The sequence below is a fragment of the Terrapene carolina genome, unplaced genomic scaffold, assembly GCF_002925995.2.
Source record: "Terrapene carolina triunguis isolate 2854851 unplaced genomic scaffold, T_m_triunguis-2.0 Scaffold951, whole genome shotgun sequence".
In the NCBI taxonomy this organism is placed as follows: domain Eukaryota; kingdom Metazoa; phylum Chordata; order Testudines; family Emydidae; genus Terrapene; species Terrapene triunguis.
This window is the reverse complement of record NW_020665302.1, coordinates 6,624,320-6,652,150: the sequence shown is the minus strand read 5'-3', so window position 1 is coordinate 6,652,150 and position 27,831 is coordinate 6,624,320. Positions and strand designations below refer to the sequence as shown.

Genomic DNA, 27,831 nt, shown 5'->3' with positions numbered 1-27,831 from the left:
TAACTGAGCAAGTTCCAGTTTGCTCTCTTCACCTGCAAGGGTTTCACATGCTTAATTTCCTCCCCCAGAAAAGGGGACATGATCCTGCTAATCTCCTCTGTCATGCCACAAACAGACCTTTCATCCGCCACCCAGACGCAGTTCAGCTGGGTGAAATGGGTGTGTATGTATAATAGATACATAGCACACGGGTGGTGGAGAATGGAGATAGCCAGGTGATGGATTGAATGTATCTTGTGCGGTTGATGGCTTCGCCTGCCCTCTGTCCATTAATCCCAGTCCCCACTGGCTAATTCCAACACTCCAATTGGCTGAGCAGCTCCTGTAGCAATTGGAGAGTGGGCATGATGGACCAGTGGGCTGATCCTGTCTGGCAATTCCCATGAATGGCAAAGACTGCCATCACCACCACCAAAATGCTTCACAGTGCCTCAGCTCACGTCTTACTCCAAAGGGTTAACAGCCAGGTGGGTCCTTACTAGAGCTGGTCAAGACTGTTTGAATTTGCAAATTGTGCATGAAAAATACTCCCCATTTTTTTCTGACCAGCTCCACGCTTTACCTTAGACTGACGAGCCACTAAGCCTCCGCTCCACAGCGACCGTCCCCAAGGCTTTGCCTCCCCACAGCAGCTTCTTGGAAGTTTAGATAGGGGGCAACATACAGGCCAGTCTTTATATTACAGCACCCTGGAGGAGGGGAGCAAATAACAAGATCACTTTCTGCCCCCAAAGAATTTACAATCTAAGATGACAAAACGCAGCAGCAGGAGTTGAGGACAAGCTGCAGCACAAGAAGCTTCTCCCCGCTATATCTTACCCCTAATCTATACTCAATAGTGATTAGTTATTGACCTCTGTTAATTCCCCATTTTACTATTATTCCCCTCCCTTATCAATTCACACCCTTAGCCTGTTACCAATTAACCGACTGGCCTTCCTGCACCTCTCGCTGGAGAGACCTTCCCAGCATCCAGCCCATGCTCAGCCACGCAAAAGGGGGGAGTAGCTCTTTAGTAAAGGTAGGTTCTGGTGATGGCAATGGGACATGAAGCACCTAAAGCTAGGAGGATGCTAATGCTCTGGGGACTTGCTCCCCTTCTAGCTGGCTCTCTCCAGCGATGATCCCAGCCCATGGAGAGACTGAGGGATGCAGGGAGCAAGGAACTTCACCTTAAAGAGCCAAATTCTGCTCTCAGATGTGTCGGTCAATTCCCACAGGAATCAATGGCAGTCAATTTATACCCTCCTAAATGGCAGCAGAAGTTGGCCTACGTTCTGAGCCCCGTTCTGCTATCATTTACCCGGAGCGCTATGTGAATAGGAAGAGTTTGCAGGACCAGCTCTTTAGAAGCAGCAGCCTGTACACACTGGGCACAATCTCTATATGACACATACAGTGCACGGAGGCCTTGTTATTACTGATGGGGGGCAAAGGGGGTGTCCTCGCTGAGGTGTCTGTGAGCTTAGCCAAATACACCAGGCTAGATGCTAAGCTGCTGTAAATCTATCTCGCACCATTAGAGTGCGTAGAGTTGCTCTGATTTACCCCAGTGGAGGATCTTCTCCAGGGGTTGCTGATATTCTGAGAAGGAGAACTTTATGGTCTATGCCAATGGTGCTGTTACTGTCAGACTCCATAGATGTGGCTATTGCTAGAGTGAGATCTGTTGCTGGGTTTGGTTCTCAATTACTCGCAGAGTTCCCTAGAAGATCAAGGCCCTTCTCAGGACAGACAGAGATGGGTGGCGCTCAGCATGGCCCTAATTTTATTTCTGGGGGGAATTTCAGCACTGGCATCAGCGCGTGCAGAGTTAAGGCCACGCTGAGTGCTTATGAAATCCCACCCCCAAGCAGCACTGGATTGAGATTGCAGAATCTTGTGAGGTACTAAGGACCCCCAACGTCCATTGGCTTTGGTGGGAGACGGGGCGATCGTCACTCTGCAGCATCGGGCCTGAGGGCAGTAGCAGTTACAGTGATTGCAGCTTTGCATGCACCAATGCATTATTCCCTAATAATCTTGTTCCAAATCTATCCCAGGCTGTGGGATTTCAGCTCTGGCTTCTCCCATACAACTTTTCTTTACTAAAACTTCAGGGGTGATGGGAAAAGCTAATGAAATAGTGGATTTAAAGCGCTTCGTTCCAGGACTGAAGTGGGGTCAGTGTTTTCTGGGTTTTGCTAAAGACATGAGGATGGCATCTGAACTTTTTAAACATCACAGTACGTGCCTATCTTCTCCCTGCTGAGTCAGTGTTACAACACGGCCTGGACTCTAAAATGCCCCAGGCTGGTGCTGTTGCCTATAAGGGCCAATGAGGAGAAGCTGCAAAGCTCATTTCAAATGCTGTTTATAGACTCTCTGCTGCTGAGAGATGCTTACAGTGACTCGCTGATCACACATGAGGGGCCCTTTCTTTCTCATTCATGTCACTAAGCGTGGGCCAGATTGTGTGGGCACAACTCAAAGGCAGTAAAACCAGCGGTGTATGGGCCCCCCGCTGGTTTAAGGGATCCCACAGGCTAGTTCTTTGCAGCAGCTTGCTCTGAATCACCACTGAATAGAGCTAGTTGAAAAATGGTCTATATGTGGGGGTGGGACTGGGTTTCCATGGAAAATGTGGATTTTGTTGGGTGGGGGGGCAGAAATTCAAATCCTGAAAACTTTGAAAACAAATCTTTTGGGTTTGAGGCATTGGTTTTTTGATGAAAAATCAAAAATTTCCATGGAAAGTGGGCACTTTGAGCCCCCCTCCAAAAAAAAAAAAAATAGTTTACTCAAAAACTCAATTCTCCAGCCAGCAAAACAGCTCTGACAGAAAATTTTCAACCAGCTCTGCTTGGGAAGGCAGCAAAACCGACAATAAATGCAGCAACCCCTGCCCCATCTGCTCTGGCGTTTACCCTGAGTCTGAAAGAAATGGGTTTTTTTTAAGTCGTGTTCAAAAAATGTTAAAGTTTGTGTTTCCACAAGTGCCAACCAACACGCAGCTTTAGCTTTACGAATGAGGTTCCAGACGTTTCGCATGTGTGTGAATGGCTCCCATCGATTCCAGTGCGAGCTGCTTGCACCCATCCAAGGCTGGGTTTGGCGCCGCTAAAGAGTGCAGAGTTCATAGCAGAATCCAGTCACTTCATTTCAGAAACAACTGCAGCCCACTGAACAATGCAAAACCAAAACATCATAGACTCTAGGACTGGAAGGGACCTCGAGAGGTCATCGAGTCCAGTCCCCTGCCCTCATGGCAGGACCAAATACTGTCTAGTCATCGGGACATTTGTGTTGAAAATTTTCACTGACATTTCAAAATTAGACAAAGTTTTGACCAGCAAAACTGTAGCTGGTCAAAAAATATGTGGGGGGAGATTGTAAAAATGGCTTCAAGAGTTGGGGGGGAAGGGGGGTAGTCAAAATTCAATATTTTGTCCAAAACAAACCTTGAAAAAAAATCAAAATTTGAAAAAACATCTACCAACTTCAGGGGAAATAAAACAACTTTTTAAAAACTGTATCTAAATCCACCTTTAACTAACAAGCCTGCATGCCTCCATTCATGTCTGTGTGGGGTATAGAATGGTGTATTAACAAAACTCACTCTAATGCCTCTGGTGTAGGAATGCATTTCAGACCCTTCCTTAAATGAGGTTTGCTGATGTGCAGCCTTGAAGTGATGGTTTGAAAGCCAAGAAAATGCAGGCCAAACATCCATTCTGGTTACAGTGCTGTAAAATAGACAAATGTCAGGAACTCCCAAGTTTGGGTCAACTCCTGACCTGGAAGAAATAGCTCTGGCCCATTTGGGAAGCCCCTCAGAAACCCTGGTTTCTTATATTTTAAAAAGACCTGAAGAATGGTGAAGATTGAGTTCTCCTTGCTTCTGGCAGCGTCCGAGTTCTGGGCTGTATGTGGTTCCCCAGGAGCAGGGCAAGAGTGCCTTTCAAGCAGGACTGGTTGTATGGCACTGGCTCCCATCTAGTTAGAAACACAGGCTGAAATTCTCCTTGCTCCCAAAGGATTCTGGGTGCTTTGTTCCAATTAATTTTAAAAGGAACTGGGTATCCAATTCCCTTTGGCAGATTTGAAAATCTCAGGTTTTTAAATGACTCATCTCATGAAGAGCAAAGGTTCAACAGTGAAATGGAGACATTTGTGACATGTGACAAAGGTTTGGTGAAACCTCTACATTCTAGAGGTTTCCTGAATCCTCCAACTGTCCTGGGTTTTCCCGTGTTCGCTGGAACTCCGTCTTTTCCAAATTCTCTCAGCCTCGTGACCCTTCCGCCTTCCCCTCGTATCATTGTGCCTTCCGTTTATTTTTTAAACAACGCCATGAGTTAAGACTGGAGCATCGGCTTGACTCTCACTTTGTGTTTCCTGAGGTGGGTGGACAGATTGGTACATTTTGTAGCATTAAATGTGATTCAAATGTCGGTTTCTTTCTGAGGAAGGAGGGTGGGGGTGGGAGTGAGGGTGGGCAGGTGTTGTATTTGATCATACCAGTGCTTTAAGCAGTCAGAAACATGGTTTCCCCTACCTCTGAGCTCTCAATGCTGCTAAAATCTCTGCCATTCATACAATGTACTCCAGCACCTCTCTCATGGACTGACTCCTGCTCTGTTTGCGAGGTATCCACACTGTTCTAAAGCATGCACCTCTCTGTATAGTTCCAATCTTTTGATTTTATGGAATAAAATACCTATGCCTGTTTGCATTACAGTCAAAATAAAAAAGTGGACTAAATCTACTGGACTGTTTTGTTAGTTGGTTTTTCTTTTTCTCTTGTGGGGTTCCTGACACTGAAAATGCCCGGTCTATCTCACTACATCCCATTGTCCCTCCATTGACTAACAATAGTAGAAAATGCTGGTGCTTTAAAAAAGAAAACTGTAAGATCTCTTGTAATTCTCTGTGAGAGATGCTCACTTCCTTGCAGGGCTGCTTGGTTTCTGAACATTACATCATAACCCTGTTTGCACTGTGAGCCCTCTGCGGGGGTACTTACACTGAGAAAACATCTAAACTGAACAGGGTTAGATGCCTACTCTGTCTATTCGACACCATCCATTGTTGGAGCTGCAACAATCATAGTGCAGTCAATGCCAGAGAGAACTGAAATACTTGTCTGGCACAAAGAATGGCGGCAGGGGGCAGTGAGATGGACAGAATCCCTGTGTAGCTGTAATGTTGCCCATGCCTACTGTACTGTCAGCTGATATAAAATGCCTTTACTTAGATACAACTGCTTTTAAACACTCTCTCTCTCTCGCTCTCTCTCGGCAGGAATAAGAATAGAATAGAGTGAGGCCCAAGACTAAAGCCCAGATCCTGACATACTTGTACTTTGGGGACATTCAGTTCAAGAGCAGAATCCAGATCCAAATTTTGCATCTCAGGACTCGATCTCCAAAACAATTAAGTTACCTATGGAGCCTTTCGGGCCAGCAAAATCCAGATCCAGTACCCCATATCCCCAGGGCAGTGTGTTTGCTAGTGGGAGTCACACACCACAGACAAAGGGCTGCCTCCTAAACATGAGGAAGCTTCAAAGAAACCTGAAGAACTAGGATAAAAAGGGCAGAACTAGCCCCAAGGGGGATTGGCACTGGTTGTGGGCTGGATGCAGAGATCTCAATGGTCAACAATCAGAGAGGGCAGACCTTATTAATGGGGTGTCAAAATGCCCATGACCGCATCTCTCCAGGATGTTCTGTCAGGACCACACCCTGCCCCTCAGTCCCAGGCTGGGGCAGGAACGGTCTGGCTAATAACCCAAAGGCCCGGTCAGCAGTTACCCCACGAGAGATCCTGCTTCCCCAGCTCCACCAGGGCTTACCCAGTCGCTGGGACCGGTCACTATTGGAGATGGGCCTGGGGCACAGAACTCTGATCCCAAGCTGGATTTCTACCCTTTCCCCAAAGATTGCGGTGTTGGGATGTGAGGGTTGGTCTCAGGTCCACCTCTAATGGACCCAGAGATGCCAATAGCACAAGGGACCGGTCCTGGCAGCAAAGCACATCACCTCCTAGTGGGTATGTGCAGTGAGTCTTGTGAAAGTGCTAAGAAGGGGATAGTGGACAGTGGAATCCATTCTCCAGAAATCCTAGGGGGTGGGGGGTGAAAGAGAGAGTGCGAGAGACTTCCTAGGCTCCCTGATCTGGCGCATGCATGATGAGTCGATACCAGAGATGGGGCCATCCAGCAAATTTCTGCTTTGGATTTGAAATACCCCAAGGGCAAGGGATGTTTGGCCTTGTGACTTTCTTTTAGCGCATTATACAGATGGGAGCTGGTGAGTAGATTCAGATCCAGGTTTGGATTCAAAACCCCTGCTAAATTCCAGGGGCTTGAGATCCAGGGTTTTGGTCTGGGAAAAGGCAGGTCTCTCTTGATGGAAATGGGGCACCAGGAAAGAAAATATGTGGGGAGTAACTAAGGGCACTAACATTAAAAAGACTGAAACAAGGAAAAGATCAAGGGGCCAAATTGTAAGAAGTAAAGAAGTGACCTGTGTGTGCCTAGCCCTGTAATGACACTCATTCATATTTAAGCACTTAAGTAACTTTGGCCTGATTCCAGAGTGGATGAGCACCCACAGCTCCCACTGAAGTCAATGAGACTTCAGCAACTCTTAGAACCAAGCCACTCATTCAAGTGCCTACATATGGACTTAGTTGTTCAACTTTAAGCAATCTATTTTGAACATTTTGGCCTTGGGGTAAATGAGAAGGAGAAGGGCTCAGTTCTGATGGGAGCTGGGTAGGTGACTAGTCCCAAATTGTTTCTCTTAGGAAGAGAGAGCGGTTGAAACGCAGCTGCCGCCTTAGTTAAGAGCAGTTGAAAAGTGGTATCACACTGGCAATGAATCACTGGATGTCACAAGGGGGTGGCTCCCTCTTTCCATTGCCTTCCCTCTCACACCTGCCACTGGAGGCTGGCTGAGTGGGGGGCCCTGTGACAATGTCCTGGAACAGTGTAACATTTGTGATATAATAGTGGAAATTCACAGGCCTCACAAAAAGAACAGGAGTACTTGTGGCACCTCAGAGACTCACGAAGTTATTTGAGCATAAGGCCTCACAGTGCATGAGAATCTTCAGCCTACACCGAGCGAGACAGCATGAGTGTGAATGACAGCAATAGCGAGAGAGACAGGCGCCCATCCACAAAGCCCAGGGGACCCAGTGGGGCAGGTCACTGAGTCTGTTCTCCTCCCAGATCAGGAGCTAGGAGGAGCCCCTGTCTTGCTCCAATGGTAATGAGCTCACTTGCAGCCCTGAATACTAAGATAATTTGTATAATCAGCCTTATGCTTCAGGGCTTCAGCTGGCCAACTGCAGAGGACAGGATGAAATTTTGCCTCCCAGATGCACAACTGATCAGCTGCATTATAGGTGTTTTTTCACCTTCCTCTGAATCATCAGGTTTGGGCCACGCAGAACAGTGGATGAAAAGGACCAGTGCTCTGAGGCAGTACAGCGAATGCTCTATTCCTAGAGGCTTGGCTCATGTTCAGGGTCACACTGATCACCGGGTTTGGGGTTGGGAAGGAAGTGGCAGATTGGCAGGGACCCTGGGAGTTCTTTCACGTTCCTCTGAAGCATGGACCGGGGATCCCCCTGTTAGGATCATCGGGGCCTATCCTGCTTAATCAATTCTCTGCCATCCCTGAGGCCTCAGGCACTGCTGGCCCCTCGGTCTCTCCTGTTCCAGATGGAGACACAACACTTTAGTTTCTTGAGGAGAAGATCGTTGGCTCTGAATTGGTCAGATAAAATCTGTTCGGAAGACACTGAAGTGAGTTGTGTTTTCTCTCTCATTATTTACAAAGTGGGGCTCAGAGGGTGGGGAATTTAGCCCAGTGCATCATTGGTAAAGTTGGGAAGAGAACCCAGAAATCCTGCCACTACCAGGCGCTAGCCCTGAGAGCTGGAGCATTGTCAGCTGAGGCAGAGACTGTTCAGGCTCCAGAGAGGAGAAGGAGGCTGAAGAACGGCACCCACGAGAGAGAAGCAGCCCCGTCAGAGCAGGAGCAGTGAGCGCAGCAGCAGCGCCAACTCCCCAGAGAGGAAACCGAGCAAGAGCAGAGTGGTGATAAAGAACAAGTTAAAAATTCAACGTGGGGCAGCAATGAGGGGACGGGTGCAGCTGCAGCCCCCACTGTCAAAGGCCCCCCTCAACACCCTGAGCAAGGAGGGGCAGACAGTGGGTCCGGGGAACTTGAGAAACTGTGGCCAACCCGAAGGGGGGTGGAATTGTGGACCCTTCATAATGCTAAGGGCCTCCTCCTGACAGAGCCAGGACTGGGGCAAAGTGCCTATGCAGCTGAGAGACGGGCTGTAACAAAGATACCGAATGTCCATGAAAGCTCATGGTGGATGAGTGAGTGAGTGAGGTGCAGAAAGAGGGCCATGGAAAGGCGCTCTGAGCTAGGGGTACAGTAGTGTACGACACCATGGGGAGGAAGTGGGGAATGGACAGTTCCTAGAGCAGCTCTTGAGGGCTCATCTCGAAGGATGCATCCATCCAAGAGGCTTCTCTGGAAAACCCTGGAAAGAATGAATGGAGGTGGGGAGAGAACAGGATCATAAGGGCAGGTCCAGGCAAAGGTTCAGTGATCAGCCAGTGAAACCACAGCCTGAGGCATCTCCAGCCCACCCTGAGAAAGGTAGAACAGCAGTAAGAGAAATGCTGGGTCTTCCAAAACCTGGGCCATTTTTTCATACAATTGGCCAATTTGGCCAACACAGAAAAAGAGGCCTGAGACAGGTCCCAGGCAGTGGATTCACGGATTGTAATCTTCAGTGTCGAGTTGGAGATCATACAGCCCAGGAAAAAACAAATCTTTTTAGCAGTTGCATGTTAATGGGAATCAGGTACCAGGGCTGTAGGGCAGAGGCGCTGAGAGAGCCCTGGGCTGGATTCAGCCATTCCAAATACTCCCCTCCCAGGGGTGGTTTACTGGGGTTCCAGGGCACGTTCCCCGAGCTCAGGTATTACTGGGCTGGGAAGGAGTCAAAGGGGGTCAAAGAAAGGGGTTTGACGGTGACCACCCTTTAATGAACAAGGGCCGGGTTCAGTATCTAGGGGTTCCTTTTCAACAATACAACACAAAACCAGCTCGAGCCCCCACCCAGTGTCCTGGGACAATTACACACCACCCCCTGGGCGCCTCTAAGAGGCAATACTTCCCCTCTCACTAGCATAGAGTCTGGTTGTAGCAATAACTTTTAATAAAAGGAGGGAAGTAACTCAGCATTAATTTGGGAAAACACTGCAACTAGGGTTCATAAACACAAACCAGGAGCAAAAGACCCACCCCCAAGTAAGTTGGGCAGTGTCCCTTTCCCCTCAGGGTCTTAAGTCCAGCAACCCAAAAGTCCCTTCAGCATGCCTGTCCCTTCTCTGCACCCCCCTCACGGTTGCTGTCCTTGGCCAGTGTAGCCCCAGAGGGCAGGGTGTTGGGGTGTTGGGGGAGGAGTGCGGGGTCCCAGCAGCGCTTACCGCAGCTCCCAGGAAGCAGCTGCCAGGTCCCTGCAGCCCCTAGACGCATGGGCAGCCAGAAAGGCTCCGTGCACTGCCCTCACGCCTGCAGGCACCGCCCCTGCAGTTCCCATTGGTCGTGGTTCCTGGCCAATGAGAGCTACAGAACAGGCACTCAGGGCGGGGGCAGCGCCACGGAGCCTCCCTGGCTGTCCATGCGCCTAGGGGCCACAAGGACCTGACGGCCGCTTCAAGGAGCCACGTGGAGCTAGAGCAGGCAGGGAGCCTGCCTTAGCCCCTGACCCCTGTTGTGCTGCCGACCGGACTTTTAACGGCCCAGTTGGCAGTTCCGACTGGAGCCGCCAGGGTCCCTTTTCGACCAGGTGTTCCAGTCGAAAACCGGAGGCCTGGCAACCTTAGTGCTAGCAGAACATATCGAAAGAGGAACCTGAGCTCAGATCGAGACCTGGAATTCAGATCGAGAACCTGGGCTCACATCAGGAACTCAAATTCAGATCGAGAACCCGGGCTCACATCGGGAACTCGAATTCAGATCGAGAACCCGGGCTCACGTCGGGAACTCGAATTCAGATCGAGAACCCGGACTCACGTCGGGAACTCGAATTCAGATCGAGAACCCGGGCTCACATCAGGAACTCAAATTCAGATCAAGAACCCAAGCTCACGTCGGGAACTCAAATCAGGTCGAGAACCCGGACTCATGTCGGGAACTCGAATTCAGATCGAGAACCCAGGCTCACGTCGGGAACTCGAATTCAGATCGAGAACCCCGGACTCAGATAAAAAACTCGAATTCAGCTCAAGAACCTAGGCTCTGATGCAATGGGCAACGCGAACTCCTCCTGCAGTCCTCAGCCTGAGCAGCTCTTGTGCCTGCTGTCGGTGGGCCCTGCGCCCTGCTTTGCGCCTCTCAGGGAAGATGAACTTTGCAGATGCCCCCTAACGCCTCTGCCCCGCGGCGCGGCTGGGCGGGCAGCGTGCCAAGCTGTGCGCCGCCCGTGGAGCTGCTATAGACTCCAGCCCCGTCACCCCACCACCCTCCCACCTTTGCTCTGCGCCTCTTCTGGAATCGAACTTTGCAGACGCTCCCTACCCCTGCGGGTCCCGGCCGCGCTGCGGAGGGGGCGGGGCCGCGCGCGGGTCACTCACTCAGGTAAACAGCCAAGATGGCGGCGGCGGAGGCCGGCGGGATGGGCCTCACCGACCTGCCCGGGGAGCTGCTGGAGCTGATCCTGTGCAGTGGGGTCCTGAGCGCCGCCGACATCGGCCGCGTCTCCTGCACCTGCCGCCGGCTGCGGGAGGCGTGCCAGGCCCGCGGCAAGGTCTGGCGGGAGCGCTTCCGCCTCCGGTGAGCGCCGAGCCGGGGGGGCGGTTCCGACCCAGCCGGGGGGGGCAGAGCCGGGGGGGCGGGGGTTCCGACCGAGCCGGGGGGGCGGTGGTTCCGACCCAGCCGGGGCGCGCAGGGGCAGAGGCGGGGGGGCGGGTCCCGCCCCGGCGGGGGACAGGGGCGGGGGAGCCGGTTCCGACCCGGGGGGCGCCAGGGCAGAGCCGTACTTCCAGGGTGCTGAAATGTGGAATAAACTGAGTTGAGTGAATAATTTCTGATTCTGGGGCTGAACCAAAAAATCTGGGGGGAAAATATTTAAAAATATTCACTAGTTCCGTTTTTTCATGCCAACCTCCATCCCCATAATTTTTTGTTTCAGGTTCAACAAAACATTTTGATGGACCCAAAATGTGGTGGTTGTTTTTTTGTTATTTTTTAAATTTCCTTTTGGGTCATTTTTAGGTTTTGCTGCTATTTGTTAAAAAATCGTTAAATTTCTAGTTAAATTCCTTTTCATTTTGTTTTGCCAAAGCTATTAATCAAATTTGACCTGAATTAATGAATAGTTTCTGTGTTTTAAAAAGTGCATTTTTGGCAAGTTTACTATTTGCTGGAGATTTTTTGCCCAGCTCTAGTTTGGGGGGGGAGAGAGAGAGATTAGAGGGCAATGATGCACCTGTCAGATGGATGTGACTCAGTGCAACTCACTCCAGAAATTTTGGTGATAAAATCCAATAAACAGGACATGTTATTCTTAGGTGACCCTATTTTCTCTGAATCAAAAGCATCGTACTCAACGTGATTGTCATGTGAAGAAGTGTACATATAGACGAATGCCCTTTTAGTAACATAAGAAATGTTACATTTGTTTTTGTAATTGGGAGTCCATAATGTGTATTGCATCTGAAGACTGTTGCTCAAAACAACCACCAAAGCTTGTAAAATATCTTTTGCTGACCTCTGATGGAAAAGACAAAGGGCTAATTAGGGAACTCTTCTGCCCTGCCCCATCCCACCCCAATCCATTACTGTATTTGGTAACCCATAGTGAGCAAGTGAACCAAACTTCGAGATTCTAGCTTGGTGAAACAAGGAAAATAACGTTGTCAGTCACTCCCATCACGAGCATCGGTCGAAATAGATAAGTATGTGTGTAGTTCAGAAGTCTTTCAGTATAAGCTATTGTCAATAAAATTAGTTTTGAGGGCTGCCAAATTGGGTAGTGCAATCGATTACATCTGCTTGTTTCACTTTCTCAGCAATCATAAACTCAACAGATAAAAATGTTCTCAAATTAATTTTTAACATATAAAATTGAACGCCTATAAAATTTCAGTGTGAATATACAATGTACTGTTCCAAGGGCTCAAAATCACTATATAATCTGTGATAAATCTCTAGATGAATCTCTGTAATTCACTAAAGCTACTGGGCTTTCTAGATTAGAATAAATTCATTTGCTACCTGGTTTTGTTCATGTCTTGGCACAAAAAGATAAATTGTGTTGCTTTCTCTAACTGCCAGCTGGCTTCTAAAATTTAGGTTAGTAAATGAAACTCTTGTTTCTCCACCTCTGAAAGAGGCTACTGAACAATAGCTAGTTCATCAATTCAGCAAGCTATGACTTTGGATAGGTAGCCAGATATGTTAATCAATTCAGTAGTTATAATTTCAGGAGCAAGCCTGAACTTTTAGAATGGTTCAGAGTCATTCTTGAAATTGATTATGGTGAGTGATTAGTAGATGCTCATGTTGCAGTAGCATCCACGTCTTTGATAATAGAACTTTTGGCAAGAGTTTAGATGTTGACCTTGTAATCCTGGCCAGATTCCATTTTGAGTATTTACATTTTATCTCTCTCAAATTCTCCCTGTAATTTTAGTTGGACAAATTATTCTTTACTTACCATCCTAAAATAAACAGTTGTTAGTATTGTTGCAATGTGGCTGCATTTTAGTCATGGGTGAGTAATTGGGGATCCATTAAAATGAAAGGTACTATAGAAATACAAATGTATTTGGCTAGCCTCTGAGTTTGTGTGCCAGCAAATTCAGGGTAGCCTTATTTTTAACTAATACTAAAATATTCTCCATATGTTTTAGTTCAAACAGTATTAGTTACACATTGACTTGGTTAATATCTATTAAATAGAAATAAAACATGTCATTCATTACTTTAAGAATCTGAACACATTTTATTTAAGGCAAGTTATGTCATTGCTTGAGGAAAACCTAGATTTTTACTTTTCAGATTTGTGACAGGAAACAAGGGTGCATGAAAACCTGTAACATTCTGATAAAATTTTAAAAATAAATATTAAAAATTACAGCAAGTTACAAGTAACCTCTTATCTTAAGAAACCGCACACAATATTTCCAGCTGTACTGAGTGCAATTCTGCTTCATCTTTTAAACACCTTCATTAAGCAGCTGATTTTTTGTGAGCAGTCATGGGTATCGCTGTGCTGGTTCCTATTCTCTTACACTGGGTCTGCCACGGAGCAGGTGTCTCAAATGATGCCAGTTTATTGGGAAAAGTGCTTTTGTCAATACTAGCCTCAGACATATCAGTTGCAGTTGACCTTTCATTTCAAATACATTTTGTGGCTTAGAGATAGTGAGAAGGGCTTCGTGCTTTGTTAGCTTTCAAACTGAAGGGCTGATCAAAACAAGTGCATCTTTAAGTTTGTGTACTTTAAAAGTACTTGCAGAAGCCGTTAGTAAGATCTGATTTCAGAATTCTGTGATTTTCCTGCAATAGTTGATGTCATTGTTTACACCTAACTCAGTATCCAGAGCTACATTCTGCATACCCTTTTAGTTAGAGATCTCAGCTGTAGCAGGAAAAACATAGGGCAATGAATTCAAGTCCTGTTAGTTGAGAACAATGTCACCTTTAAGCTGTTTTGTCTTTAATATTAGAAAATATATGTAGTTTAAAACTATAAGCTTATTCTCTTATTGATCTGAGGACTTAAAATTATTTTGTAAAGCTTTAGGGGGAGATTCTCAGAAGTGCCTAAGATATTTAGGAACATAAGTCCCATTCAAGTCTCTGATATCTGTGCCTCTTCAGCACTTTTTCCCGTAATGCTTACTTTGTGTTTACTGTAATTTCTTATGATCTAACCAGAAATAATCAGACTGGAGGGGAACAGGAATTATACTCTGCTTCTTTTACTTCAGAATGTGGATGAATTTTAAAAATATAACTTGTCTTGACTTAGTCTCAGGAACTCAAGTCACAGATGGTTAACTGCCTAGCAATAAGTAACATATTTTACAATATTAAACTGTCTTGTGGAGGCTGCAGTATTAACCACTGAACCTGTTCTGTGTGTGCGATATAGGTGGCCATCACTACTGAAGTACTATAGCCATACAGACAACGTCAATTGGCTAAAGGAATATAAAGCACGGCACAATGCCGGCTTAGAAACTCGACGAATTGTAGCATCATTCTCCAAAAGATTCTTCTCAGAACATGTAAGGTTTCTAATTTATTATACACTTGAAAATAACCTAGCCGTTTGTGCACTAGTATCTCTTACTTCATATTTCTTGTCGTCGTCTTCTCGCTCTGAGGCTGAATCTTTACATTTCCTTCTAGCCATTATTCTTATGATTTACTTGTTTTGCAGTAGCATCTAGGAGCCCCAGTCATGGACCAGGACCTCATGTGCTAAAGTGCTGTACAAACATAGAACGAGAAGACTGTCCCTGTCCAATAGAGCTTCCAGTCTAAGTATAAGAGAAGCGAGAACAGATGGATATGAGGGGAAGTACGAGGAAACAATGAGACACTATTGACCAAATAGACCAGATGGATGTAGGGTAGGGGAAAGGGTGTAACACGTAAGCAGAGTGAAAAATATGATGATGGTAGATGGCATGTTAGTTCCATGATTTTTTCCCCCTTGGGTGGGTTTACTTAGGAGGGGAACCGCTAAAGGGAAAGGAAGGGGATAAGGCAAGGGAGGAGGGACAGGTGTGGACTGAAGTTGATGTCAAGGGACTTTGCGGGGGCGGGAGTAGGAGCAAACAGACAATCAGCACAGGGCAGAGAAAGTCAGAAGTTGGAAACATACTGATCCTTCAGAAGCAGCTATCTCATTCTTTTCAGATTAGTTGGCTCTGCCATTTTTATAGATTGTGTGACAATGTGTTCTCATAAGTGGAGGGTACTGGGGCTAGACCAGCATTTTTAAAGAAATAATATGGATATAATCAATAGACACACAAAGCACTATGTTTTACAGTAAGTAAAAGTAACTTAAGTATTTTCCATGTCCATTTCTGTAGCATTTGTGAACTTTTACATACACTGTAAAACTAACAGGACCACTATGTCACCCACATCAGGAATTCCTGCCCTGTTACTTGTTTACTGGGGCCCATGGCTGGTCATTGATGTTTACTCAGATGCATCTTTCATCATAGCTGGAAGACTGCAAAACTTCAGGTCACTTGAATTATTGGAGGCCTAGTACTATAGATGAGCACCCTCCAATGAGAACTCTCAGTTGCCAGGCCTGGAAAATCTGTTTTCAGTTCAATTTCACTTGTATACACAAAGTATTAAATAGGGTCTTGAAACTTCTTTGAAATTACCTATTTCTGCTTGAGAAAGTAAACTCTTCAGTAGTGTATAACACAGTGTTCTGTTTGCAGGTCCCCTGTGATGGCTTCAGTGACCTTGAGACTCTTGGGTGCCCGGGTCATTTTTTTGAGGACGAGCTGATGTCTATCCTTAACATGGAAGGAAGGTGAGAGAAAAATTAAAGGAGTTAGAAATGGAAGTGGAAAAGACTAATTTCATGTTTGCTGAGTGGAGGTGAATCCTAAAGTGCTGAATGCACTCCGGTCAAATTCAGGCTCATTTCATCCTCCCTCATTTAAAATAGATAAATGTCACAGCCTAATAAATCTCAGCATTATGAAGTTTATCTTGATATTCACCTTCCTTTCCCTTAGGTAGTAGCTGTCTCTTTGTTTTTAAACTTCAGAGCAAGCTTAATGGAAATAACTTTCCAGAGGGAAAACACTTGAAATATTCTACAATAAGCATGGCTTTTGGCACAATGTGCTTGTAGTCCTTTTGTTGCTTTTCTGGTTTTTGGTAGGGAAGTGCAGCGTACAACTTTTTTTGTCCTGAAATCAGCTTGTTTGAGCCACTACAAAATGCACTCTTTGCTTATATTGCATAAATACAAGCGTGTTACATTGATCACTTAAATTAAAGGTAGAAACAAACCAATACACCTCTGGTTCTTGTCTGTGTAAATATTTTTGTTGCCATTGTTAATCTCTGGAGCCGTGAAGAGGTGAGCATTATCATTCAAACAAGGGTCCATTACAGTGCTGTGCTATCAGTGACATACAAACAGTAGAATGCTGCTTCTGTTGTGATTGAAATGACAGTAGATTTCTCTTAATGTTGCCTGGTAGCCTGTTGTCCTGATTAAAGGGACTGTTTGAAAAGACATAAACTAGAATGAAACTATTCATTTAATTTTCTCTTCCCATTTATTTTGTTACTTCTGTGTTGAAATGGTGGCTTTCATTTCATATTTGACAACTGGTTAAACACAATTTGAGCCTTTGCACTCGCCAAATGCATTCCCATAAAGCAGAATTCATGCTAATTACACCCTGATTGAGCTATAGTCCTTGCCATTCAATATCATTAGGCTAAATCGTTTCCCAGGAAAATGTTCCAATAAAGCGGCTGTCCCTATGGAGCATCCTGATTAATTAGTGGAGGATAAAGTAGTATGGGATTTGATTCTTTCAGTTGGCAGGATGCAGAAGAGTTGCCTGGTCTATGGCTTGGGGGGGAAGGAAGAAGAGAAGGGAATTCTCTTCAAGGAAGCAATTCAAATGTGTTTCAATGGAAACTCCACAACATGAAGAAGGAAGCCAGACTGAACAGCGACATTTATTTTCTGAGCAAATGTAAGAAACAGTACATTCCAGAGGACTCGCCATCTGTAACCCTCTGACCACTCCATACAACTTCATATACGCTGGACAGCTCTGTAGAAGGACCTCAGAAAACTGAGAAGTCATTTTCTGTACCTTACATACTCCAGAAGAGACCACCTCAAACAATAAATCATCATATGCTCCTACACATTGGAAGAAAAAAAAAATCAGGAGACCTACTAGTGATCATGCAGGAAACACAAAACAATTACTTAAAAACCCCCCACCTCTGACAGCCATCCAACACAAAAACAAAAAGTGAAATCAACTACCACAACTCCACAATGCACAGAATACCACCTCCGGGAGAAACCAAAGACACCATGACCAAACACATGGACATCGAACGACAACCCGTCATCAACCTATCAAGACTACTCCTTACCGGAACTGAAATATCTGTACACTCCAAGAGACTGAATTTCTGCCCCACCACAGAACCTGATACCTTACTAGCATGTGGAGAACTAGAAGAAATCTTCTGCTGACTCCATGACAACACTACTCACAACTACCACAACTCCACTGACAGTCCATAAGAAAAAAAAACCCATCTGATTGGATGCCCCCCCAACGGACAAAACCACACACTGGATCATTACATCAATTGCTTTAAGAAAAAAAAATTGACTCTGAAATCCTCATCAAACGTTATATCTGCCACAATCTCTACCACTGTCTGGATAGCTATACATTCCCTGAAATCCCAACCACTAGATAGTGATCAAACCAGCAGACAAAGTGGGTGCCATGATAGTCTATATGTTGTGATGTGTACCTCACAGAGAAAAACAGATAACTCAGACACTACCGAGTGTAAAGAATTCAAAAAAGACCCCACACCACTGTTTACACAGGAGTTTAATGATACCATCAAATCCTTCCTCAAACAGCTCCAAGAAAAACTTTACAATCTCATCACACACAAACCCAGGGACCTTCCTTCTGCATGCTTCCCAGGATACACAAACGAGGGAACCTAGGCAGACCCATCCTAAATGGCCATGGCGCCTTTCCTGAAGGAATATGAGGACTCATAGAAACCATCCTCAAACCACTTATAACACACAAGTTTCACCTTCCTCTGAGACACAACTGATTTCCTCTAGAAACCCCACAACATTAACAACCTCCCTGAGAACACCATCCTTGCCACTATAGATGTCATCTCCCTATATACCAACATCCCTCACAATGATGGCATTGCTGTCTGCCTTAGATACCCACAACGTAATTTACAACACTCAGAATTCCACCCTAAATGCAGCATCAAACTCCTCCATTTCATCCTCGCCTGCAACAATTTCACTTTTAACAGACGTTTTGTACAAACCATAGGAACAGCCATGGATATTAGGATGCCTCCCCAATATGCCAAACTCTTCATGGGCCACCTTGAGGAAGAACTTTTGGGAAAATGCACCATGAAACCAATGATATACCTGAGATATATCAATGATTTTCATCTTCTGGACAGACAACCTAAACTCCCTCATAGATTTCTACCATAACTTCAACTACCATCACCCATCCATCAAACTCTCTCTAGTGCACTCCCACACCAACATCAACTTCCTGTACATCATGATTAGCTTCAACAGTGGAACCCTACAAACGACTATACAAGAAACCCACAGATGACCACACTTGCCTTGAGAGATCCAGCAATCACCCCAGACACACCAAGAAATGTATCTACAGCCAGTTACTCAGATACTACAGAATTTGCTCAGAAAGGAAAGTGGGATCCATATCTAAACACACTTAAAACTGCCTTCACTAAAGAAGGGCATTCCACCAGAGAAGTAGATTGCATCATGGAAAGGTCCACCCAGATACCCTGGGAGAACCTGCTTCAATACAGAAGGAAAAAACCCACTGACTGCACAGTTGTCACCTGTCACCCTACTTTGGAACCCATATTGGGTATCCTCAAACAGTTACAATCCATATTTGGGAACCACATCCCCAAAGAAATCTTTCCCAACCCTGCTCTTCTGGCCTCCAAACAACTCCCCAACCTCTCCAGGCTCATCAGAAGCAAGCTCCCCACCAACCATGACACACCAACTCAAAGCTGCCAGAACAACAGATGCAAAACCTGCAGATGTACCACCACTGCTACAATGATCGATACACCCCACAACACACCTTTCAAGATTCATGGCTCCTACACTTGCCTTGTCACGTGGCATACATCAACCAGTGTATCAAATGGCCCAACAACAATTGTGTAGGTGAAACCAGACAATTGCTATGCTCTGAAATGAACTCACAGAAAAATGATAAAAGCCAGTGTCCGAACATTTTTCACAAAGCAGTCGCTCCATATATGACCTCTCAGTCCTTGTCCTCAAAGGAAATCTGCAGAACACATTCAAAAGGCGATTTTTGGAAGCTTAAATTCATAATTCTACTAGACACCAAAAATCATGGACTCAATAGAGACACTGTTTTTATGGCTCATTACAACAATTTGTAACACACCACATTGCCTGCTAACCATCAATTGCCCATTTCTTTTAAAATAGTTTCCTACAGCGTGCAGAACCCGATTTTGTTTAGCAATCTGTCCCAACTTGTATTTAGTTCAGACACTCTGTGAGGCTTGAAAGCTTGTACCTTCTACCATCAGAAGTTGGTCCAATAAACACATGGCAGTAATAATGGGTGAAATAAAACTATCGTGAAAACGAATGGAATTCTGCTTTGCTATTCCGGGTCTTGGACTTATCCACTTGTTAACATTCTGGAACAGAAGAGTTTGAGGAAATTGGCAAAGGCCAGTGGTGACCCTGATAGATGTGATTTAGAGTGTCTGTAAATTGGAACTGTTGGCATTTAAAGCCCCTAACCTTGTATGCCTGGGCTGCATTCAAGATCACCTCCTTAAACATCCCCTGATGGTTATTAGATCTTTGAAACAACAGGGCTTGCAGAGATTCCGCCATTACTTGTTAATTTAGTAGGTGATAGGGCCTTTACGTTTTTATGTTTAATTCTACAGGAAGTGTCTAACCTGGAAGTACTATGCAAAGAAAATTCTTTACTTTCTACGACAACAGAATATTTTAAAAAATCTGAAGGCATATCTTGAACGACCTGGGGACCAACTGTCATTTTTGGAAGGTGAGTATTGGCCTGAAAGAAGTCTCATGGTTTATTGTGATGGATTCATGAGGTCTGGTCTATGCCTTACCCTGAAACCCGTGTCCTGGGAGTGTTTCTGCAGTGTGACAGACTCCAAGGATCCACGGGGCAGAGCTGTGGCCTCCACAACTCAGAAACTGGGCTTTCAGGCACCAGCCATCCCTGTCTCTTTCTGGGGCTCCCTGCAGTGAGTCCAGCTAAGCCAGAGTCCTGGGGAAGACTCATTCCCACCCCTTTAGGACACAGTGCTCTGAGGAAGTATCTGCAGTGACACCAGGCAGCCTTTTCAGAACAAGGTAACTATTGATTAATCACGTGCAATACAGAGTCTGAAAGTCTTTAGGTTAGCACGAGAGAGGCAGGATATGGTTCCATGCCCTGCTCCCCTTGTGTTTCCCAGTGCCAGGAGAGAATCTTTTCCTGTTTCAGTGTACCCTGCTCTTAGTACAGACACCTTCCCCCTTTGTTCTCCAACTTGCGGCCTTTGCTCTGCTTTCCTGCAGAGATGTAGGGGGAGTCTCCTCCTTCTTTTGGCTGTCTTTTGGGTGTGATTCTCCCAGGCCATTGGGATTTCCATTGTCTCTTCTGGATAGGGTTGCCAACTGTCCCAGTTTCGCTGGGAGTCTCCGAGAATTGGGCTGTACCTCCCGGTGGCTACTGAAGCCAATCTGGGAGATTTTAGGCCACTAAAAGTTCAGCAGCACAGTGGGGCTAAGGCAGGCTCTCTGGCCCTGCACCTCTCCCGGAAGTGGCCGTCAAGTCCCTGCAGCCCCTGGGCAGGGGGGGAAGGGGGAGGGAAGTGTCTTTGCACGCTTCCCCTATCCTGAGCACTGACTCGGCAGCTCCTATTGGCCAGGAACTGCAGCAGGTAAGAGCAGCACACGGAGCCCCCTGCCCCCCCACCCCTCCAGGGGCTGCAGGGATGTGCTGGCCGCTTCTGGGAGCAGTGCAGGGCCAGAGCAGGCAGGTAGCCTGCCTTAGCCCCGCTGCGCCACTGACGGGGAGCCACCCTCCCACACCCCAACCCACTGCCCCAGCCCAGTAAAAGGGAGTGAGAGTGGGGGGAGAGTGAGCAATGGAGGGAGGGGGGGAATGGAGTGAGCGGGACGGGGCCTCGGAGAAGGGGTGGGGCCTTGTGGAAGGGGTGGGGCAAGGGTGTTTGGGTTTGTGTGGTTAGACCATCGGCAACCTTACTTCTGGATCCTCTGTTCATAAAGGTAGGCTCTGTTCACTTAGTTAATTATTCTGCTCTCCAACCAACAAACAACTTTTCCCTTCCCTTTACCCTCGGGCCATTTCTATGCTACAGGAACTGTAGAGGCATAGCTGTGGTGCCATAGCTATGCCAGCATAATCCCATAGTGTAAGTACAGCAACAGCAGGGTTTTTCCTTTGCTGTAGGAACACCAGCTCCCCAAATGATGGTAGTTAAGTCAATAGAAACATTCTTCCATTTACCTTGCTTTGTCTACGCCATGGGGGCTAGGTCGGCATAGGGTGTCTTTCAGTGCTGTAGCTACATGGACCTAAAACTTCACTGTAGACCAAGTCTCAGTGCATAGCTGTACAAAGGACTGAGGGGAAACTGAGGCACACATACGACTCCTCAAAAAGTTACCAAAATCCCTATGATAGTCACCATTATTAACAAGGTAGTGATTGAATGCTGTCTAGCTCAAACGGACTGTCAGCTGTTCGTATTTTTACTAGATCTTGTTGAGTGATTGAACAATAGATCTGAGCTCTTTAGATAGCTGAAATCCTCAAAACTAATGCTGTCTGCTTGGACTTGTATCGGTGTCAAGACTTCATTTGTTTCTCTCCCTGCTGAGCACTATAATGCTCACAAATGCCTATGGGTGTGACTGGGAAAGCAAAAATACTTGTCAGAGGGCACTGTCTGCCAGAAGGCCTCTAGGAGCCTGATTCAACAAAACATTTAAGCACATGCTTATATCTATCTATGCTTTTGTAGACAAAATACCATTAAACATATGCAGAGGCAAAGCTAGCGATAGCTCACATTAGAGTGCATTTCCTTTGGTCAATTATACTAATATAGCTACCGTACATCTCAGTCCCAGTTTTCAGAACCCCTGGCATCTACTCTTTGAGTCCCATCAGCTGTCTATGGAAATCATGGATCAGACAGATTTTGCCCTTTTTATTGAATGCATTTTAAAAAATCACCATTGTTACTTTGTACATAAAATATAATACTTCTGAATTTTTTTGATGGTAGGAGAGGGAAAGGGCCAAATAACAGTGTATTTAGTTGGCTGTTTTAACTGTATCAGTTAAACCAAGCCAGACTGCAGACATACTCAGTGACGTGACTATATAGTACCTATGTGGTATCTTCTAAGGTAAGATGCACAATGATACCATTTCCCTGTTTTGATTGTATGTTGTTTCAGCATTAACTTTTTTGGAGGTGTGGGAGGTGGATGGGTGGCTTTGTGTTTATTTCTGCACCAGCTTGGCTATTTGTTAGACTATGGAGATGGAAATTTTTTTTTTATTAGGCACCTTGGCCTAAATCAGGGGTTCTCAAACTGGGGGTCGGGACCCCTGAGGGGGTCGCGAGGCTATTACATGGGGGGTCACGAGCTGTCAGCCTCCACCCCAAACCCCGCTCTGCCTCCAGCATTTATAATGGTGTTAAATATATAAAAAAGTATTTAAAATTTATTAGGCTGTCACACTCAGAGGCTTGCTATGTGAAAGGGGTCACCAGTACAAAAGTTCGAGAACCACTGGCCTAAATTCAGCTGTCTGTCTGTATTCAGCAGAGCACTTAAACATATGCTTGAATTAAACACTTTGCTGTAAAAGAGACTCTGATAACTAGAACTGAGGTATATGGTAGCTGCATTATTGTAATTGGTCAAAGTAAATGTGCTTTAATAAGAGTTGCAACTAGTTTTGCTTCTGTATATGTTAAATGATATTTTGTCTAGAAAAATATTTCTGGTGTTTTCACTTTGTCCTCAGATGTTTTAGAATAAATATTTACATTCCATGCGTATTTGGCTAACAGAATTAAGATTAATGTCACTATGAAAGGTTTATTTTTATACCATGTTTTGTAACCTCTTCCTGTATACAAATGAAATCTACATTTATTAACTGTCTTTCAACTTTGTTCCTCAGGGTTACTCTTTGCCAAAGGCATTTGCTGTCATTTCTTTTATCAAGTAATCTTACTTTTCTTTAAAATGTTTGCTCACCGGTGTCGTCTTAGGAGATGCACTTATGTGATTGTCCCAGGGGACAGTATTTATGTAATATCAAGCAGCCTACTTCACTACTGTGTTAGCATAATGTAAGGCACTCACACTACACGAGGCTTCTTAAAAATGAGATGTAGTTTATTTTAAATAAAACCCTAAACACCCTCCTTTTAAAGTTCTAATCGTGGAAACAAGTGCTCTTTAAAGAAAACTTGTGGTATTGCTGGAGACCTGCTTTCCCCAAAGTTCATACTCTTGAGCTACGTCATGTAAGCCTGAAATAGAGAATTATGGAGAGAATATGTTTAGACTTTGGAAGTGCAGGGTTCTCCCAAGATTTGGGGAAGAAGCAATCAGTCTTGGTGTGTACTCTAAAAATATGATAAATGTGAAAGTTAAAAACACAGTTTAGAGAGTTTATTTTGGTGTTATGAGTTAAAAGTGGTGGTAGACTTTAGAGAAGGGGAATGTGTTGGTGCAGGACATAGAAGCCAAAGGCTGCCACTTTGTGGGCTTTTTTTGGAGGGGAACTCTGTGGCTGATATTGCAGGAGGCGTTTTTGTCGTGCATATTGGGCTGCTGATGTATGTGGCACTTTGCAAAACTAGAAAAGACATGATCCCTTTTGCAGAGATCTTATAGACCTTCGGCAGCTGAATATAGTCAGGACAAGAAGTTGGACAATAGGAAGGTTTTGGAAAGAACAGTGACAAGGCAACCAAGGAAGGATTCTCGGAAAAAGTGTTTTTTTCTCAAGGAGTTTGACACAGGACACTTGGACAAAAATGGGAGACTGTTCCAAGAATAGTGGACACATTAAATGAAGACAGCATCAAGGGTGGGGGTAGGGGACAAATGGAGCAATAAGAAGAGAGGCCTGAAGGAATGTAGGGAGCAAGGCTGTAGTAGAAAGAAATATGAGCAGAAATGGAGTTGGATTGAGAGTATGGAAGGCCTTAAAGGTGAGATTCTTGAGTTAGACATAAGTGACAGCAAGCTGCTGAAAAGATTCAAAGAGGCAGGGAAGAGAGATGACTGGTACAGAATTGATCTAATGCAGCTTCCCCTATTCCATGTGAGATTCCATTACTTCTGCTTTCAAGAAACCGGGGGACAAATTAGCTCTAAAGAGCAGGAGGTTGCATACTTGAGATTCAAAATCTGAAAGTCTGAGAAGTGGTTGCAAGACATAAATAAATGTCTCTTTAAGTCAAAGTATCCATATCATTTGTGTCGGTGTCTCTGTTTTATGATTTGGGTATGACTTTATATCAGAACCAATGAACATTTAAAAAAAAAAAAGGTCTTGTGTTTTGCTAAAATATGTGCTTTTAAACAAAGAGCTGGAAAGTGAAGAACAGACCAAAATCCTCTTTTTAAATAGTTTCTCTGTTCCAGGTGCTGTTTTAATTGACCAGTACTGTAATCCTCTCTCAGACATCTGTCTAACAAGTGTCCAGGCGCAGGTTGACGATATCACAGACAAAGTTCGCAAAGTCCTGCGGACCAAAAACCCTAGGCATCCAAGCTTGGCTCCAAAGGCAGGTACTGTAGAGAAATGTGGTCCAGTTGGCCCTTTCAGAGTGATGTTGCTATAGTCTTGATCTTGCCTAAACAATGCTTATTTTGTTTAACTTACTCCATAATTTTTAAATAGTCTTAACATGGGGCTTGGGAGGTATCCTTTTCTTTCTTGGAGCCATTACAAACTGAACAGCAATCAAATCACACTCTTGAGTGTCTTCTAAGGCCTGGTCCACACTAACCCCCCACTTCGAATTAAGGTACGCAAATTCAGCTACGTTCGAAGTACCTTAGTCCGAACTTACCGCGGGTCCAGACACGGCAGGCAGGCTCCCCTGTCGATGCTGCGTACTCCTCTCGCCGAGCTGGAGTACCGGCGTCGACGGCGAGCACTTCCGGGATCGATTTATCGCTTCTAGACAAGACGCGATAAATCGATCCCAGAAGTTCGATTGCCTGCCGCCGAACCAGGAAGTAAGTGTAGACCTGCCCTAAGATCTGAAAGAGGGGAGTCTCTCTCCCATGAACCTTATGAAGTGTTCTGTGAAGTTTGCTCTCTTTCAAGGAATGAGCAGCCAGTGTGTGTATCATTACTTAAGTAATAATCTTTTCTCTCAGTCTTGTCACTCTGTATTCATTTTAGGAGAGGTCTTGATTGTTTCTGATGTGGAGTTTCAAAGGCAGGTGCTGGATGCTGTGAATTGTGTCCTGTATGAACAATTAAAATACAAAGGAAATGAGATGGATTACTACAACTCCTTGAATTCATACATTCACCAGGCAAGTGTGTATTTACTGAACCAGCCAAGGAAGCCACTGCTAGTACGAGTGTGAGAGAGAATTCTACTTGCACTTCTGTCATGTTTGCATAGATGAGTAAGTAAAATAAACCTGAATGCACCAATGTCACATAGGAGTGGCTTGCTGTAAACAGCATAGTATGTTAACTCTCTCTGCACTTGCTGCTGGGTCAGTGCATTTTGAGGCATTTTGAATAAAATTGTATCTCCGCTGAGAATCCTGGTACTCTGTACATTGAATTTTTAACGTCCTGCATTAAATGACCTACGATTTGTAAGCTTCCCTCTGATTGAGTCTCATTTTTCAGGTTTTAATCCGTAGGACGGGAATCCCTATCAGCTTGTCTGTGCTCTATTTAACAATTGCCAGACAGTTGGGAGTCAGACTCGAGCCAGTCAACTTTCCTAGTCACTTCCTGCTGAGATGGTGTCAAGGGAAAGAAGGGTAAGATTTCTGTTAATTCCATTTGACTTTTGGGAAGACCAATAAACCATTTACCCCCCAGGAGGCAGTTTTCCCAGCCTGACATTCTGTTGGCAGAGAGGTCAAGTAAAGCAACCATCTCTGATGACAAGATGTTAAAATAGATCAGGTTGAAAGTTCCTGGTTAACTATTTTTTCACATTTTTTTTCTGATGCAAATAGAAAAGTTACTTTAATGCTGAAACAAGAAGTATTTTCTGAGGTAACCCATAAATGCAGGAGCATCTTGTCCCATATAGATATGAGTTTAATTGCTAAATCTGTACATCAGCCAGCAAGTGAATACACAGCTGTGTATTCACTCAAAGGGTTCTGAATGGCAACAGACTTCCTGAATAAATATAACAGTAGTTAGGGTAGCACTTCCGCTTTTCATAATTTTATAGCTTTTTTTTTTTAAGGAATTTCATTTAATCCTTTGTGCAGCACAACTGATAGAAGCTGATGCTACTGTGTCATGTACCCACCTGCTCTCTGAATCAGTGTTGGTGACTCCTCGAATGACCTAATGATTGGCTGTTGGCAGTGATGTTACTCCCAGAAGTACAAATTTCAGGGGTAATGTTAGTGATCTCATTCAATACAATGAACTTGATTACACAACCCCCTGATGGGTATTTGACTCCCATCCTGCCACCATACACTGCCATGGGCTGCATTGTACAACAATCTCTTGTTAGCCAAACATGGCCTTCAAATATATCATAGAATTAGGTAAAGCAAACTTGAGAATAGTTTGCAAGCCTCTCTGGGGAGAAGAAGCACTACTGATAAAATAATTTGACTTTTGTAGTCTTTTGCCATGTGTTTGCAAGAAGGTAAATAAGAGGAAACTGACTAAACTCTGCCACTAAAGGAGCTGAGGTACTGACAGTATTCACCTCAAACTTAAACTTTATTTTCTTGGTGTTTCATTAGAAGCACAGACATCTTTGACTACATGTACATAGATGCCTTTGGAAAGGGAAAGCAGCTAACTGTGAAAGAATGCGAGTACCTGATTGGCCACCATGTAACAGAGGAGTTCTATGGAGTGGTTACTTCAAAGGAGGTCTTGCAGCGTATGGTGGGAAACCTCTTAAACCTTGGAAAGCGGTAAGGTTTACTTAAACCTCATGAAGAATTTAAAGCCTTACGTAAATGTGGACCTGAAAAATTCTGCTTTGATCAGTAATATGCTTCTTTGTGGCAGTCATGAGTGGATTTACAGGGTATAAGCCGTACCAGTTATTCACTTGGCAGTTCTACCCATCACTTCTCATTATTTAGTGACTCTTAACAAGAATATTCCTGTAGAGTGAATATCAGAGAAAGTATTTAGTAAAACAAATTTCATACAAGCAAATCAAGGGACTGTTTTTCCTTTAGGGCATATTAGAGTTTTCACTATCCTGTAGAGAAAAAGGATCTTCCATTAGGATCTGGTGGATTGATCCCACATGATCAACTTGGTGTGGTTACACTGGGGCTGTCATCATTGGACTTGTAATTCTGTTTCTATTTATGAACACCTTTCTTCCTTTTGTCTAAGGAGTCTTTACTGGTAGTTATAGAAGACCAAAAAAGCACAACCCTTAAAGAATTGCTCCAAGCATGAATGAGTAAGGAGAACCATATCCCAATCTGAGAGAAAGTAAGCTTGCAACTTGGAGAGTGAAGTCTCTGAAAGGGGTCTTGGAACCATGAGATTTTTTTTTTCCACGGGGAAGGAGTAGAGTTTGGTAGGGCAATTTTAGTGTAATTCCCTCGATAAGCCCCTGGAGTTGCTCCAATTGGATGAGTACCAGTACTGTGTAATGTCTTTATTGATCACTGTCTCCCGGA

At 44.9% G+C, this 27,831-nt stretch overlaps 1 protein-coding gene across 1 annotated transcript in view; it reads left to right on the top strand.

The window, feature by feature from the left end:
* The first annotated feature begins 10,671 nt into the window (after window positions 1-10,671).
* The window catches only part of FBXO21 (F-box protein 21), a 31,998-nt gene continuing 14,838 nt past the window's right edge, over window positions 10,672-27,831 (top strand). Inside the window, exons 1-8 of the mRNA XM_024195574.1 lie at window positions 10,672-10,853; window positions 14,182-14,317; window positions 15,503-15,597; window positions 19,824-19,945; window positions 24,598-24,744; window positions 25,367-25,503; window positions 25,832-25,968; window positions 26,926-27,102. Of these exons, the coding sequence (XP_024051342.1) occupies window positions 10,672-10,853; window positions 14,182-14,317; window positions 15,503-15,597; window positions 19,824-19,945; window positions 24,598-24,744; window positions 25,367-25,503; window positions 25,832-25,968; window positions 26,926-27,102 (1,133 nt within the window). The remainder of the gene's footprint in view (window positions 10,854-14,181; window positions 14,318-15,502; window positions 15,598-19,823; window positions 19,946-24,597; window positions 24,745-25,366; window positions 25,504-25,831; window positions 25,969-26,925; window positions 27,103-27,831) is intronic.